The sequence below is a fragment of the Eleutherodactylus coqui genome, chromosome 7 (genome assembly GCF_035609145.1).
Source record: "Eleutherodactylus coqui strain aEleCoq1 chromosome 7, aEleCoq1.hap1, whole genome shotgun sequence".
Lineage (NCBI taxonomy): Eukaryota > Metazoa > Chordata > Amphibia > Anura > Eleutherodactylidae > Eleutherodactylus > Eleutherodactylus coqui.
The window spans coordinates 142231579-142248471 of NC_089843.1; the positions used below are offsets into that span (position 1 = coordinate 142231579).

Here is a 16893-nt window from a genome sequence, read left to right on the forward strand (position 1 = left end):
GGCATAGGCTTTACATACATCAGAGCCGCAGCATTATTTTTCAGATTTTTCCTACAGTTGTGTCCTTTAAAAACTGCTGACCTATTTTAGACCTGGGGATGCAACAAGTTTTGGGGGATTTTCAGGAACCCTTATTTTTTCCCCCCACTTTTCAATCTACATAAGGGCTTGCTCGTTACGTAGCGGGGTTCATTGGTACTTTTCTGTATTGTACAACTTTTATTCATTTTTGTGGGCAGCCGGGTGAGAAAAACATATCCGTTCTGTTATTGTTACACAGAATTGCTGCTTTTCCATTCCCTTCCAAAAAAAAAAACACTTCTTGAATGCATTATAAGTGCCTCAAAATGGTCCTTCTTAAAAATGCAATATTAAAAGTGCCCATATTGTGACAAATCTGCCTCTATAAAGAAAATGTGTTCCCTACAGAGGCGCTGGTGCTGTAAGCACAAATCACCTCACACTTGTCTCATTGTCAATTTGGTAGACAAATAAAGTTCTTGAAAAAAAAAAGTCTCTCAGCGTCCTCTCCTTGAATTCCAGCAAGCGTCCCGGGTGACGTCACTAGAGTGCGCGCTGCGTCGCCTTATTGTAAGCGTCACCTGGTGAGCGGCGAGGCGACGCTCCGCTGTCCGTCCTGTCCCGCCCCCTTCCCACAACACCGGGACCCGCGGCTCGGTTATCTCTCCCGTGGGAACACGGTCTCGGTGTGCTTCGCGTCCCCTCCTCCCGGCGGGTGTCGTCCAGTGGTGACCCGGGAGGAACCCGACACGGGTGATGTCGGAGGGGCAGCAAGACGCCTCCTCCGGGTGGGGCTGGGACTCTGTGTGGCTCGTTCTGCTGAACGCAGGGCTGGTGGCGGCGCTGCTGTACGGGGCTTGGCGGGTGTACGGGCGCTGGAGGGGCAGCGGGAGCCGGGCGGCCAGCACGTTACCCCGCATGAAGAGGAGGGACTTCAGCCTGCAGCAGCTGCGGGACTACGACGGCGCCGGCAACCCGCGCATCCTGCTGGCGGTCAACGGGAAGGTGTTCGACGTGACGGAGGGCAGCAAGTTCTACGGGCCTGGTGAGAGGGGGCGGGGCGGGAGAAGACGCCATCACTGTGTAGATGTCTAACCACGTGACCCTGCTTAAAGGGCTTGTCCACCAAATCAGCTGTCCATGGAACAGAGGTATCTGGTTGGGGGTCTGACTGCTGGGACCCCCACTGACTGAGAACAGGGGTCCTGTGCCCCCCTATGACGTGGCAGTGATGCCATGTGGGACTGCTAGGGATAGGAAGCGCCTGTACTCTGCTGACGTTGGCAGCGCCCTAAAAAAGATTGGTGTGGTGGGGAGCGAATGTCATGACTGCGGTGTGGGAGAAGCAGGGGGACGACTCGGGACCCCGGGTCTAGTGATTGCACAGTAAGGTGACCCTCCGGCTTCAGGACAGCATTCTGGGAGTTGTTGTTCGCAGCTGTCACCACTGCTGGGTCCTGTTCTTGACCGTCCAGCAATCTTCTAACTACTTAAAGGGATCTTCCAGATGAATACTACTGATGATCTAACCTCAGGATTGGTCATCAATAGCTGATCGACTGGGGTCTGTTGCTCAGGGCCTCAGCAGGGCATCTGATTGGGTGCTGGCTGTCTGCGGCAGCACACACGGAAGTCAGAGTGTAAGCCGCTGCTCCGATGCCTCTGTAGTGGCCGGCACTTGTAACTGCAGGCTGGGGTCTCATTAAAGTCAATGGGAGCTGCAGTTACGAGCACCGGCCCATACATGGGTGACGGTAGTGGCTTCCACTCTGCACCCCTCTGTATCCTGGGACAGACCACCAGCGCCTGATAAGTTTATTAGTCGGGGTCTGGAGTGGTGGGCTCAGCGCATCAACTATTCATGTCATCAGGATAGAAAAACATTCAAAGACAACATCCTGGGTGCAGTTCTAGAAGCAGCAGTGTCCATGTACCGGATCAATGTTGCCAGCCTGTCTCAGGGGTATATAATATAGTAGGCATGGGAGAAGGCGTACCTCCCTGGAAGGAAGGTATGTATGTATGTGTGTGTGTGTGTGTGTGTGTGTGTGTGTGTGTGTGTATATATATATATATATATATATATATATATATATATATAATATATAATATATAAAATCTGTAGCGTGCCTCTCTGGAAGGAAGGAATGTGTGTGTGTCTGTCTGTATATATATATCTGTAGCGTGCCTCTCTGGAAGCAGTTGTCAGAATAGAAGTATTCATTCTGTGTGATTGTAACTCTGATATAAGTGATTACAATATCAGAGCAAAAGGATAATTTATGGTCGAGAACTGACCCCCTGTAGGGAGGCGCTAGCACCCTGTTGTACCGCCTCTTGCTTGGATACAGGATGTGATATGGACAGGCATGGAGGCTCTAGTACTCTGTTGTACCGCCTCTAGCTTGGATACAGGATGTGATACGGGCGGGCATGGAGGCTCTAGTACCCTGTTGTACCGCCTCTAGCTTGGATACAAGATGTGATACAGGCAGGCATGGAGGCTCTAGCACCCTGTTGTACCGCCTCTTGCTTGGATACAGGATGTGATATGGACAGGCATGGAGGCTCTAGTACTCTGTTGTACCGCCTCTAGCTAGGATACAAGATGTGATACAGGAGGGCATGGAGGTATGAAGGTTCTGTATGGTTTCCTGCGGCATAGCGCTTCATGTTTGATGGAACTGAGCCTCCTGATCATGCAAAGTCATAGGCTATCAAAGTTGGTGTCCCAGATGGTTCCTTTCACATTTTATTGGTGATAAATCTGGCGACCGGGCAGCCAGGGAAGTGTGGCAATGTTGTGGGGACATTCCTGTGACCCCCCCCCCGTCTTGCTGTGCGAGGCCGGCCAAGCATTATCCTGCGGGAAAATGCCTCTTGCATCGGCCTGCCATGGCCAATGATCCCTATTGGGAGTGATGAGTACTGCAATGCATTATCAGAGTCATCAGAGCTTTTATGGTTAAGTCCCCTCTAGGGGCATAAACAATGTAAAAAAAATCTTTCTGTTCACTTTTCCCAATTTGTGTAAAGAAAATTTTTAAATTTTAAAAATTCCTACATTTGGTATCATCGTATCTGTAACAACCTGTACAAGAAGGTAAACGCACTTTTATCCTCACTGGCAAAAAACGTTTAAAAAAAAAAAGGAGGCCAAATGGTTATTTGTTTATTTGGCCTCCCTAAAAAAGCAAAGTGATTCAGCAAAAAAACAAAAACTGTATCGACCACAAAATGTCACCAAAACTACCGTGTAGATCTCTGTCCATGGAAAATAAAGTTAAGGGACTTTGAATGCAGCAATGTAAAAAAAATAATTTCCAAAAAAGGGTTTTTATTGTGCAAAAGTGTAAAAATCTAGGAGAAAAATAAATTGATGCTACATGATTAATGCTGTAAAAAAACTGCAGAATGTGTTTTCTTTCCCTGCTGTCCAAAAAGGGGTTAAAACATTCAGGATTTCGGACACACCTGACAACATACAGAGAGAGCCTGGGAGAGGTGAAGGAGTTGGCATCTTCTGACACTATCTAGGCATGCCCAGAATCATGCCAACAGCTCTTCTTTTGTTCCTTGTTGCACAAATCATGTGACTGCAGCTAAGTAACAGTGACTATCCACATAGAGGAGAAGAGGGAAATATTGACATTCCCTGGCTGCTGCTATATTACATAAAGGAGACACCCCAGGGTGTTCAGTCCTAGAGGTGCTGCTATACTGACTCCGGGAGACCTCCGGGGGCATTCAGTCCTAGAGCTGCTGCTATACTGACTCCAGGAGACCTCCGGGGGCATTCAGTCCTAGAGCTGCTGCTATACTGACTCCAGGAGACCTCCGGGGGCATTCAGTCCTAGAGCTGCTGCTATACTGACTCCAGGAGACCTCCGGGGGCATTCAGTCCTAGAGCTGCTGCTATACTGACTCCAGGAGACCTCCGGGGGCATTCAGTCCTAGAGCTGCTGCTATACTGACTCCAGGAGACCTCCGGGGGCATTCAGTCCTAGAGCTGCTGCTATACTGACTCCAGGAGACCTCTGGGGGGCATTCAGTCCTATGGCTGCTGCTATACTGACTCCAGGAGACCTCTGGGGGCATTCAGTCCTAGAGCTGCTGCTATACTGACTCCAGGAGACCTCTGGGGGGCATTCAGTCCTATGGCTGCTATACTGACTCCAGGAGACCTCTGGGGGCATTCAGTCCTATGGCTGCTGCTATACTGACTCCAGGAGACCTCCGGGGGCATTCAGTCCTAGAGCTGCTGCTATACTGACTCCAGGAGACCTCCGGGGGCATTCAGTCCTAGAGCTGCTGCTATACTGACTCCAGGAGACCTCTGGGGGCATTCAGTCCTATGGCTGCTGCTATACTGACTCCAGGAGACCTTTGGGGGCATTCAGTCCTAGAGCTGCTGCTATACTGACTCCGGGAGACCTCCCAGAGCATTCAGTCCTAGAGCTGCTGCTATACTGACTCCGGGGGCATTCAGTCCTAGAGCTGCTGCTATACTGACTCCGGGAGACCTCCCAGAGCATTCAGTCCTAGAGCTGCTGCTATACTGACTCCGGGGGCATTCAGTCCTAGAGCTGCTGCTATACTGACTCCGGGAGACCTCTGGGGGCATTCAGTCCTAGAGCTGCTGCTATACTGACTCTGGGACACCTCCGGGGGCATTCAGTCCTAGAGCTGCTGCTATACTGACTCTGGGACACCTCCGGGGGCATTCAGTCCTCAGGGACCACCAACAGGTCATGTTTTCAGGATATCCTATAGAGAGAACACCTGTGGCAATGTCTGAGGCACTGACAGTAATTACATCACCTGTGCAACACTGAGGAAATCCTGAAAACATGACCAGTTGGCAGACCCTGAGGACTGGAGTAGGGGAACACTGCTCTAGGAGACCTCCTGGGGCATTCAATACTAGAGGTGCTACTATACTGACTCCAGGAGACCTCTGGGGGCATTCAGTCCTATAGCTGCTGCTATACTGACTCCAGGAGACATCCCGGGGGCATTCAGTCCTATAGCTGCTGCTGTACTGACTCCAGGAGACCTCTCGGGGGCATTCAGTCCTATGGCTGCTATACTGACTCCAGGAGACCTCCTTGAGCATTCAGTCCTATAGCATACTGACTCCAGGAGACCTCTGGGGGCATTCAGTCCTATGGCTGCTATACTGACTCCAGGAGACCTCTGGGGGCATTTAGTCCTATGGCTGCTATACTGACTCCAGGAGACCTCTGGGGGCATTTAGTCCTATGGCTGCTATACTGACTCCAGGAGACCTCTGGGGGCATTTAGTCCTATGGCTGCTATACTGACTCCAGGAGACCTCTGGGGGCATTTAGTCCTATGGCTGCTATACTGACTCCAGGAGACCTCTGGGGGCATTCAGTCCTATAGCTGCTGCTATACTGACTCCAGGAGACCTCCGGGGGCATTCAGTCCTATGGCTGCTATACTGACTCCAGGAGACCTCTGGGGGCATTCAGTCCTATGGCTGCTATACTGACTCCAGGAGACCTCTGGGGGCATTCAGTCCTATGGCTGCTATACTGACTCCAGGAGACCTCTGGGGGCATTCAGTCCTATGGCTGCTATACTGACTCCAGGAGACCTCTGGGGGCATTCAGTCCTATGGCTGCTATACTGACTCCAGGAGACCTCTGGGGGCATTCAGTCCTATGGCTGCTATACTGACTCCAGGAGACCTCTGGGGGCATTCAGTCCTATGGCTGCTATACTGACTCCAGGAGACCTCTGGGGGCATTCAGTCCTATGGCTGCTATACTGACTCCAGGAGACCTCTGGGGGCATTCAGTCCTATGGCTGCCATACTGACTCCAGGAGACCTCCCTGAGCATTCAGTCCTATAGCATACTGACTCCAGGAGACCTCTGGGGGCATTTAGTCCTAGAGCTGCTGCTATACTGACTCCGGGAGACCTCCGGGGGCAATTCAGTCCTAGAGCTGCTGCTATACTGACTCCGGGAGACCTCCGGGGGCATTCAGTATGTGTGTTGGCCACACGCGTGTATCATGTGTACGGCACTGGTATGCTTGTGCCTGGTGATGGGTCTTTAGGCTCCTCCTTGCTGTTCTCCTATCAGCATGTACATGTGGATTTCCCGGTCCGGTGTGGGTATAGATGGACCTTCACGCTGGTCTCACTAGCCCTCCTCTGCCATGCCTTTAAAATACTGTTTGCTCTTGTGGCTTACTTGGTACGTGGCATTTTTCATATTGTGCCCTTCCCTTTTAATAGTTTCCTGGCTAAGTCGGAAGGACATACTTGGCAGAGCAGACTTTGCAGAATCCACAGCACATTCCAGACGTGTAAGAAAGGAGTCCTTATCACGCCGCGCAGATCTCTCCTTGTGAGCAGGTAGAGAGCGACAGCGGAGTTGGAATACTGTTAATAGAGCGCACGGACAACCTACATGGCCCTCATCCTGGAGGGGAGCTGTCAGCATGGAGGGTCACACGGCTCTGACCTTGCTGATGAACTTGACTTGTTTCAGGCCTTCTGTACTACACTACCATATAGCACCTACTACTGTAATGCTGGGTGCACAGGCTGGTGCTGCGGTCAGAGACTGAAGGCCCTTTTACACGGAATCCTTCACAAAATAGTTTAAACAAGCAAAAACTAGCGACAATCGTTTAGTGTAAACACGGCCAACGGTCGAACTGCGGGCGATAAATCTTTCGCTTTTCGTTCAACGCTCATTTTATGCAGGTATAAAAATCATCGTTGACTTGTTCACTAGTCGTTCGGTCGTTCTCCTATGCAGTATAAGTGTATGAGAACGACTGAATGACTTCTCGCTTGAGCGTGCCAATGATGTATCTGCCTGTATCTACTCCGATATCGTTCGCTTGTTCACAACGAGAAATTGGCAGGTCTAAATGGACCCTTTATACCCCATGTACATAACCTTATCCCACACTTGTCTGCCCTGGTTGTCGTGTAGTGACTATCAGTGTTAAGGGACAATTATTGCACAAAATGTGTAATAATCGTTTCCTTTTTGCTGTGAACGTTCAACCAGCATATGAACCACTGCCGACTTCTCGCTGCGTCTAAACGCATAGAAGGGGAAGCGCTGACTGAGAAGTCAGCAGTGATCTGTCCGTCTAAACGCTCTGCACAAGTGCGAACAACTAGCGGTGACGCGACTCGCTCGTTCAGCCGTTGAGCTGACTGTCGTCCGGTATAAATGTAGCATTAAAGAAGGTTGAGCTGTAGAGAACCACCCGGTATACCATAGCAGCCATTTCTAGGCTCGAGCCTGTAAAGTCACTCACTTGTCACTCGTCTACATTCTCTACCTCCTAACCGGAGCAGACCGATCACCGGAGGTGAACGGAGCCGCGTTTTGAGCGTTTCTTTATAGTCTGATCGCAGGAATTTCCATAGACAATAAAGTAGTAATCCGAAAACCTTTCTAGATATTCACTCGTTGGATTGAGAAGTTTTCCCAGCCCTGATTTAGGGTACTGACTCTTGGGGCTCGTTCACACAGGTGTATGCAGTTTTGGTCCATGAAAAATTAAAAAGTTACGGCTCTGGAAATGCGACGATGGGGGAAAAAAAGCTGAGAAATTAGTTCGTCATTAAGGCGCAAACAGGCTTCGTCACTAAAGGGTTAATTTAGTAGGCCCGTACCTCCCGTCAGTCAGTAGAAAATCTGCCTATGTGAATGGGCTCTTGCTGCAGTGTGCTTAGCAGCACTTACAGTGGCTGTTGGTATCTGCTGCTTGTGTCCCTCCTGCCCCGCTCTAGCAGTTAATGGATGTAGGAGACCTTGTGGGCCGTGGGCAACAGAATGTGTCAGTGTCTGCCTACCAGTCACATGTGGAAAGATCTCATGATCAGTGACTCCCATGTGTCTTGGTTGTAGTAACGATAGTAGTAGTAACACTTTTTGGGGGGAAATCAGTTGTAAGGCGAGTTCACACGGTGGAATTGCAGAGCTGCTCCTTCGTACTTTCCTCTGCTAAGGTCTATTTGGATAGGACGACTGTCGGGCAAACGATGCCTGACACTTGTCCCCCGCATCTACTCACTCTCGTGCTGCTGTAGGGGAGCTAGTATCACTGGCTTGCAGTGGGAAAGCTGCAGGAGATTTTCACTCCTCGTGCTCTCCTGCCCCTCTCCATTGACTTAACATAGCGGCCATTCAGTACTGAACAGTTGCTATTTACACTGAACGATCAGCTCATCGCCCAGGATGTTATGCTGCATAAACAATGGATGATGAGCTAAACGATGATCGTTCAATGTAAAGCGCGGCCACTATGTTAACTCAACGGAGAGGAACGGGTAAGCGCAAGAAGCGAAATCTCCTGCAGCCTCCCCGCTCCCCTGTGAGCTAGCCAGCATTATTAGCTCCCATTCAACAGCACAGGAGCGAGGGCATGTGGGGACGAGGGTCGGGCGCCACCTAAATGGACCTATGGACCTTTAAGATCCACTGCTGTTTTTTTTTTCCTTCCCTGAAAAAGTAAAAAAAATGCATAAAAACCTGCCCCGCTGGAAAGAGGCGATCAGCTGACCTCATTCCTGACGAGAACTTCAGTGGACTTGAATAATAGAGAGCAGAGTATTTCTTTTCCAGCTTTCCTCATAAATCGACTATTTTATTTTTTTGTATTTTTACATTGCATGAAAACCCACGTTGTTTGCAGAACGACTCTTGTTATGGGCCTCAATGTCCCCCATCTGTCTGTCTTGTTTTTGTTTTTGTTTTTTTGTACATTTTCTCAAGTGACATCAGTAGGAAAACTCGCAACATTAAAATTGTCACTCGTGGCTCCATTCACTATACAAAGCTGGACCCCTCACAGTCGCCATGTAGCTATAATAAGGGGGGGGCTATACATAGACACTTTCGAGAGTTCTTTAACATGCATTGATTTGAATGAGAAGCCACTAGAGATGAGCGAGCATACTCGCTAAGGACAATTGCTCGATCGAGCATCGTCCTTAGCCAGTGTCTTCCCGCTCGGCAGAGAAGGTTCGGCTGCCGGCACGGGTGACAGGTGAGTTGCGGCAGTCAGCAGGGGGGGGGGAGAGAGAGATCTCCCCTCTGTTCCTCCCCACTCTCCCCCGCCACTCCCCGCCCACCGCCGGCAGCCGAATCTTTGCTCCCAAGCAGGCAGGTACTCGCTAAGGGCAATGCTCGCTCGAGCCGCCCATTGAAATGTTCCACTTTCCACAAAGTGTTCTCTTTCTCCTTTGCAGATGGACCCTATGGGATATTTGCTGGTAGAGATGCCTCTAGGGGACTTGCCACTTTTTGTCTTGATAAAGAAGCACTAAGAGATGAATATGACGACTTGTCAGACCTCAACGCTGTACAAATGGAAAGTGTTCGGGAGTGGGAGATGCAATTTAAAGGTACGATATGGCAATAAGCTCCATTCTGAAAGATGTTGCCAAAGATCCTGTTGAATTTTGTGAAGATCCCTTAAATTTGTCTTTTTTTTTTTTTTAATAATTGAATTTTTTATTAAAGATTTTTTTTTTTCATACAAAGAAAAATTTGTCTTTTTTTAAGATCAAGTATATTTAAGAAATCCAGCAAACTCTACTTCACCATGACGGTGCTGCTCCACCCATTGCCAGTTCTCTGGGTAGTGAGATCACATGACAATGGTAACCAATAATAGCAGAGCATTGTGAAGCTGCAAAATCACTCATTTTTGCAATAATTGTGTCCTGCATGAGGGATGAGACAGTTAAGGCAGTAAAAATGCAGTCCTAAACTCTTGCTCACAACCTGAAGGTTGTGGGTTCAATTCCCACGTGGTTTAAGTAGCCAGCTCAAGGTTGACTCAGCCTTCCATCAATGCAATGAGTACGCAGCTGCACGGGGGTAAAAAGATGACTGGGGAAGGCAATGACAAACCACCCCACAAAAACAGTCTGCCGGGAAAACGTCACCCGGGGAGTCAGTCATGACTTGGTGCTTGCACCAGGGGACTTAACCTTTTACATAAGGGAACCCAATGCAAAAAAAAGCCTGCTCGGTAAATATGCCACTGTCTCTTCGGAGGGTGGTATATCTACAAACTTGTGATTTCTGGTAGAAGGATACATAATCTATAATTCGATGAATTTTGTAACCATGACCTGAAATGGTCCGTATGAGGCTGGCACGGTCCTCCCCAGAAGCTCAGTGAGATAGTACTGTTTGCTCTGCTCAGTAGAGCGTCTCTACTTCCTGGCACTAATGAGCCAGAAGCAATGATTTCTTGCTTATGATGTGGCACCTGCACGTTCTCTCACTAACAGGGACTTTTTCCTTTTAACAGAAAAGTATGAATACGTCGGGCGACTGTTGAAGCCGGGAGAAGAGCCATCTGAGTATACGGATGAAGAAGATGTGCGAGACCACTCAAAGCAGGAATGAACTTTCACAACCAAAGTCAGGGGCCTTTCCGAAACTGCGACCTGCAACCTCCCAAAAAAAAGAGAGCAAGCGTGGACATTTCGGGTGGATAATGATGTGTTCAACACTAGTGTCCAGATTTTGTACAAAGATGACTGCAAAGCAGATTTTTAATAATATGCATTCTCTGATCCTTACTGCCAACTCTTTCCTCCACCCTCCTGGCCACGGAGCAGTTTCTGGGCCAGGCCTACAGTTTTGTGAGAGACCTATATGTATAGATCTACATGTTTTGTCAGTAATTTCAGACTTGTATTTGAAATCTGTCAACACTAGATGATAACTCCCTGTAAGTCCAGCCGGGCAGTGGCATGCCATAGTGCTAGCAGGTACAACTAGATCCGCCTGGGAAGAAGCTATCCTGGGTTCTGTGTGATAAAGTAGAACGTTCACGTTTCTTCTCCCTCAGTCCCCTTCTTCTGGACGTCTGCACTACTTAAACCAATGTTTCGATGTTAAGTCCACAGTAATTTTGTATGTATGTTTTCACTAGCAATGCCAGGTATTAGCATCTCATTATTTTCTGGGAAAACTTCAGGTGAAAGTCACAAAAGATCAAGCAGGTTTTCTTTTCTTTTTTTTTTCCCCCCACTGTCTAGACGTCCAGCACTGCGATGGTGGGTGTTGGGGGTTTATTAAATCCACTTGTATTAAAGGCAAATAGTAGGATAGCGTTCGTCCGCACTAATGATGAAATAAAACACGAACAGCTCCGCTGCTGCAGAGGCCATTGGTACAAGGCAGTGCAGCCGTCTCCAGCAGCCCCGCTGTTCTCCATGTGCCTTACTTCTTGTAAAGACTTGAATCGCTTTAAGGGAATAAAACATAAAACCCACCATGTATTAGTTCAGAGTCACTGCAAGCAGCTTTGATACTGAAGTTGATGTTTTGTAATGACTGGAAAACTTTGATGTCATTCTGTGTCCATAGAATGGGGAAAAAGGAATCTTCAGTATTACTGCCATATATGTTGTTCTAGATAACATGGTATGGCCAAGTGCAGCCCCCCCGGCCCCCAGCACTGCTTTATTTTTGCTCAGAAGAAAAAAAAAAACAAAAAAAAAAATCAGTCTACATGTTTCTGTGGAGTAGTCGGCGTGATTGGGAGAGTGTGTGGGTGTCGTAAGAGATGCGAGTTGTGTTTTCTGAGGAAAATGTAAATATGGGTACCATTTTAATAAAGCATGTACAATAAACCAGATGTGGTCTCTTCTGTGGGGCGCGGGGGGGAAAACCACGTATCACCGGAGCTAGGCAAGCTAAACGCTGATGTTACAATAGGAAACGCACCTGTGTAAAGGAGCTCTAATTCTCCAACTCGTTAGTTCCACGCAGCCTCACCGAAGGGGCATGTAAACCGTGGCTGCGACAATACAGTACAAGCAGAAATGTGGCAGCAGCACTCGTGCACATGTAATATCTGCAGAAGGGCTCTTTCACACGAGCGTAGGCGTTTTTATGTTTTCACGTCCACTGCGTTTATTGGCATGAATGGACATTTTTCCACAATTCCGGCTAACGGTTTCTCGCCTATTCACACAACCGTGAGCGTAGTTTTTAGCAAAAAAAATACGTTGCATCCCGGAAAACCCTGGCTCTGCAAAAACCCTCGGGATGCCTTCCAAGGCCTATATAGAGGCACCTGTAAGCTTTCGCAGTTAGACACTGCAAAAATGCCTCCCCCTCACGTTTTGTCCAGCTCCCATAGGAATCTATGGTAGCCGCCGACATATATCGGGCAAAAGATAGTCCCAGAACTATCTTTTTGCCCAGCATGTATGCATCGGCACATATTTCGGCCGCGTATGTTCTATTTTTCATGGTTCAATGGTTTTACATGCCCTATAAGCGCTGCGGAATAAGTTGGCGCTATACAAATATTATTATATTCGCCCGCGTGAACAGATGCATTGGAAACCAATAGCTCAGATACTTGTGTATATCGGTCAGCTGTAAAAACATCACCGTTAATGTGCTCGTGTGAAAGAAGCCTAAAGTGGTATAACTTGCGTTTTTATGTGGTTAGTGTATACAAGGTCCTTAGTGCATATTTTGACTTTAAAAAAAAAGTACGTCCATCCACCACATCCAGGTGATCACGCACTACTGTTTTTGGCTTGAGCCTCCAATTGAGTCAGCTTAGGATACCAGGCTGTATGGTCTGAGTACAATGACTCGGGAAAGATGGGATTCCTAATAGAGATGAGCAAGCATACTCGCTAAGGGCAATTGCTCGAGCGAGCATTGCCCTTAGCGAGTACCTGCCCGCTCGAGAGAAAAGGTTCGGGTACTGGCGCGGGGGAGCAGTGAGTAGCGGCAGTCAGCAGGAGGGAGCGGGAGGAAGATAGGGAGAGAGAGATCTCCCCTCCGTTCCTCCCCGCAGCTCCCTGCCCGCTGCCGGCACCCGAACCTTTTCTCTCGAGCGGGCAGGTACTCGCTAAGGGCAATGCTCACGCGAGCAATTGCCCTTAGCGAGTATGCTCGCTCATCACTAATTCCTAACTTTTAGGCCTAAGCCTCCAAATGTATCCAGTGAAGAAAGTAGGATACCAAACCATATAGTCTGATTAAAAGAGGTGGGGTAGAAGGCGTTCTGTGGCCTCGTGTGTCTGCCTGTATAGTTCTAATGAAGATCACAGTCTGGACTACTTCCAGTCTTTTCACTACTGGTAATTTAGGAAAATAGTGTGGGAAGGATAATTTGCACAACGTTCCTCCGTTTAAAGGTTGAATTCCATTTTTATTCACTTACGATTGAACTGAAAAATTGAATTTTCGGGTTTGAACTTTAACATCTATATAAATGCCATATCCCAAGGTTTCCCAGCCAAACATCGCCCAGTGCGTTGTCTGCCAGCTCGCCGTCTTCCCATATTACATCCTAGTGCCATCTCTTTACGAGGTAAGCTGTCCACGTGATGTAGAAGAAAAACTTTATTCATCAGACCAGGCCACCTTCCATCGATTTCTAGTCCAGTTCTGATGCCCATGCACCCATTGTAGGAGCTTTTGGCATTGAGGTTCAAAAAGAGCAGTCTGACTTCTACAATTAGCATGCTGCAGTCTATTGTCTCCTGCCACATTTCTATCATACCATTGGACCAGTCGAGCTACCCTTTGCTCTCCAACCTCATCAACAAGCCTTGGGCACTTGTGGACCCTGTCTGCAGTTCATTTATCTATTTTTTTGAGCACTTTTGACAGGTACTAACCTCTGTACCCCAGGAACACCCCACAGGACCTGCTGTTCTGATCCACTCCTCTAGTTAACACAACTTGGTTCTTGTCAAAGTCCCTGAGATCCTATTTTTGGGGTCTTCAAGACATCAACAACTAACCGTTCACTTGCTGCCTAACCTATTGCACCCCTAAATATAATCAATGTTCACTTCTGAGGCTTTAATGTTATGGTTGATCGCTGTATATTTACAGGTTTTAATCTGTTTGATGTGAAGTTGCCCCTTGCGGGTATTTTTCCTATCAAAATGACAGACCCAGTTGTCAACACTTACGAGGATACCAATGGGGTCTGTCGGTTTGATTGGAAAATGAGAAGACTGCATGCACTGCTATTCTTACCGTCAAATATGACAGATGTGAATACAGCCCCTGACACCATGTGAACAGAGCCTAAGGGTTCATGCCCACGGACAGATTCTGCCGTGTTTCACGCAAATTCATGGCTCTGGAAATTTGCACGTATTTGCAAATACGCTCATCTGAAGGAGCCCCCAAAATAGCATGTTATGCCACTTTACCGGCACCCACCATTTAAGCTGGGCCAGCAGAGTTGTGAGGCTTAGGGCTGCGTCACTCGAACGTTTGGGCAAACACGCACGCCAAAGTGCAGCATATTTGGGCATTGAACAAGGTTTAAGAGGAGCATAATTAGTGTGCAAGTCTGCGCATATTACTGTAATTTTTGCTTGCACAGACCCGTTTACACGCACCCATGACACTCTCTGGGGAACTTAATGGCTATTTAAGCCTAATGAGATCCAGTGTCATCTTTATCCTGCGTTCTGCGCCGTGTTACACCTTCTCCCTTGCCTAATTTCAAACCTGCTATAGACTTCTATGACACTTTTCCTTCACAAAACGCAGGAAAATAGAGCAGGTTCTGCGCAAAATGCCCTTACAAGAACGAACCCATTGAAATCAACCTGCAAACACACTTGTATGTCTGCTCTTAAAGTTCCTGGTCTCATACAGAAGAAACAATTAGGGAAGACTACCCAGCCGGGGGTCTTATAGCAAGACACATATTAAAAGGGAGGAGGAAGGGTGACTGATGGGAGGTTTTTTTTTAATAAAAAAATCAAGGTTATTTGCAATGTGGCTCCAAGTTTTATGTTGTTTAGTGTCCTCTTAGGCCGGCTTCACACGGCAAAGGAAATTGTGTGAGATTTGTGTGTTGCGAGATGCACAAATATGAACCTCATTTTCTGGATGGGAGAAACTCTGCGATCCTCCATCACGGCAGTGACAGGAAGATTGCTTCTTCCCCGCAGCAATATTCACAATATAGGGTTAATTCTGCAGATTTTTCGCAGACTTTAGGTTATGTTCACATGGGCTGGAATCTGCTGCAGCGTGTCCGCAGCACCAAAAAACCGTACAATTTCTGGTGGATTTTGACGCGGAATTCATTCTATTTGAACAGATGAAATCCAGACTAACTAGCTGTTGTGTATTCAAATTCCGCACCTCAGATCAATGTCTGCAGCAGATTTTTTCTGCAGCGTATGGATGAGATTTTAAGCATCTTATCCCCCTTGCTGCTACTGTAAGGCCTCCTGTCCACAGGCGACATTTCACAGTGTTATCCACAGCCATCATAATAAAAATCAGTGCCGTAATGCTCCCCCGCCGCAGTATATTGCAACGCCCGTGGACAGCCAGCCTAAGTGCCATGAATTTTCCATACTGAAAATCCGAGGCAAATCTGCCCCAACTGAACATGGCCTTAGATGGTCAGAAATGCTGTGGAAAATCCTCACCGATTGCTGCGGATTTCACCGGCTGTTGGAGGTTTTAGGTGATCCCACCGGCGCAATACCAGAATATATTTGTTCTAAGCATCTACTACTCCTTCCAAACTGCCAGCAGACACATTTGAGTAATCCACAAGAGGATTCAATCATGCCTGAGATAAGCATAGATCTATCCCGAGAGGGAAGGCCGAGGCAGTTAACAGAAGACAACATGGTCCATCCAGTCTAACCTGCTGTCATTTGTTAATGCTTTTAAACTTTCATAGTTTTAGGCTATGTTCACACGTAGGAGAAAGCCGTTATGGATTTGGGTACAGATCCACATGCAACGGTTTTGGTGAGGATTTTGATGTGGATTTAATTCTCATTTGGAGATAAAATCCTGAAGAATCCACATCATAAATTAACAATGAGCAGCACAGGTCAATTTCTACCACATTTTCTGCAGCATGCGGATGGGATTTCTTAAAGTCTCATCCAAACTGTATTATAAAATGTTGTGAATTATCCCTAGCACGTCAGCTGCATGCGAGCCGGCCTCTGGGCTGCATTCACAAGAACGTATATCGGCTCGGTTTTCACGCCGAGCCGATAAACGTCGTCCTCCTCTGCAGAGGGGAGAGGATGGAAGAGCCAGGAGCAGAAACTGAGCTCCCGCCTCCTCTCCACCCCTCTGCACTATTTGCAATGAAAGGAGGCGGGATGGGGCAGGGTTAAGTGCCGAGAATTAGCCCCACCCCCGTCCCACCTCTCCCCATTGCAAATAGTGCAGAGGGGCGGAGAGGAGGCGGGAGCTCAGTTCCTGCTCCTGGCTCTTCCATCCTCCCCCCCCCCCCTGCAGATGAGGACGACGTATATTGGCTCGGCGTGAAAACCGAGCCGATATACGTTCGTGGGAATGCAGCCTTAGGGGAACCACTTTAGATTATAAAAGACAAATTACAAATGTGTACTCTGTAATATATGTACATATACACTGTAGTTCAGAAGAGCGGGTTAATGTAACTTTTACCCACATGTCCAGATAATTACAATATAGGGAAGTCATCAAGCTGTAAAAAGTACAGAAGAAATAGGGAAGTTAAAGCTGCATCCTGTTTAACTATTTAAGTCTTATACTAGCTGCTGTTGATGAAGGCTATGGTCATCAGACATCCGATAAGGTCAGGACATCTAATAACCATAAACCCCTCCTATTTGTTAGGGTATATACAACATTTCATAAATGCTCTATATTCCAATAAGGGACCCTGAGTCATAAAAGAGAGAAAAAAAACGACCATTTTTGTTTAAGCATTCTGCAAATACATAAATTAAGGGCCCCTGCCGATAACAAATTGACATCACTTGGACAACCTCAGTCCCTACTTGTACCAATAATCCAGAGCAGCATTGTTGTGTAGTTTTTTTTCTTTAGT

General features: G+C 47.6%; 1 protein-coding gene across 1 annotated transcript; it reads left to right on the top strand.

Annotated features, from left to right (window-relative positions):
• The first annotated feature begins 575 nt into the window (after positions 1-575).
• On the top strand, positions 576-11680 carry PGRMC2 (progesterone receptor membrane component 2). Its single transcript, XM_066573754.1, has 3 exons — positions 576-1066; positions 9272-9427; positions 10345-11680. The coding sequence occupies exons 1-3, from the start codon at positions 778-780 to the stop codon at positions 10440-10442; spliced, it is 543 nt and encodes a 180-aa protein (XP_066429851.1). The 5' UTR covers positions 576-777; the 3' UTR covers positions 10443-11680.
• Positions 11681-16893: the final 5213 nt, after the last annotated feature.

Coding starts and splice junctions, on each gene's coding strand:
- PGRMC2 (XM_066573754.1), top strand. CDS start 778: ATGTCGGAGGGGCAGCAAGACGCCTCCTCCGGGTGGGGCTGGGACTCT. Junction 1,067..9,271: donor CAGCAAGTTCTACGGGCCTG/GTGAGAGGGGGC, acceptor TCTCCTTTGCAG/ATGGACCCTATGGGATATTT. Junction 9,428..10,344: donor GTGGGAGATGCAATTTAAAG/GTACGATATGGC, acceptor TCCTTTTAACAG/AAAAGTATGAATACGTCGGG.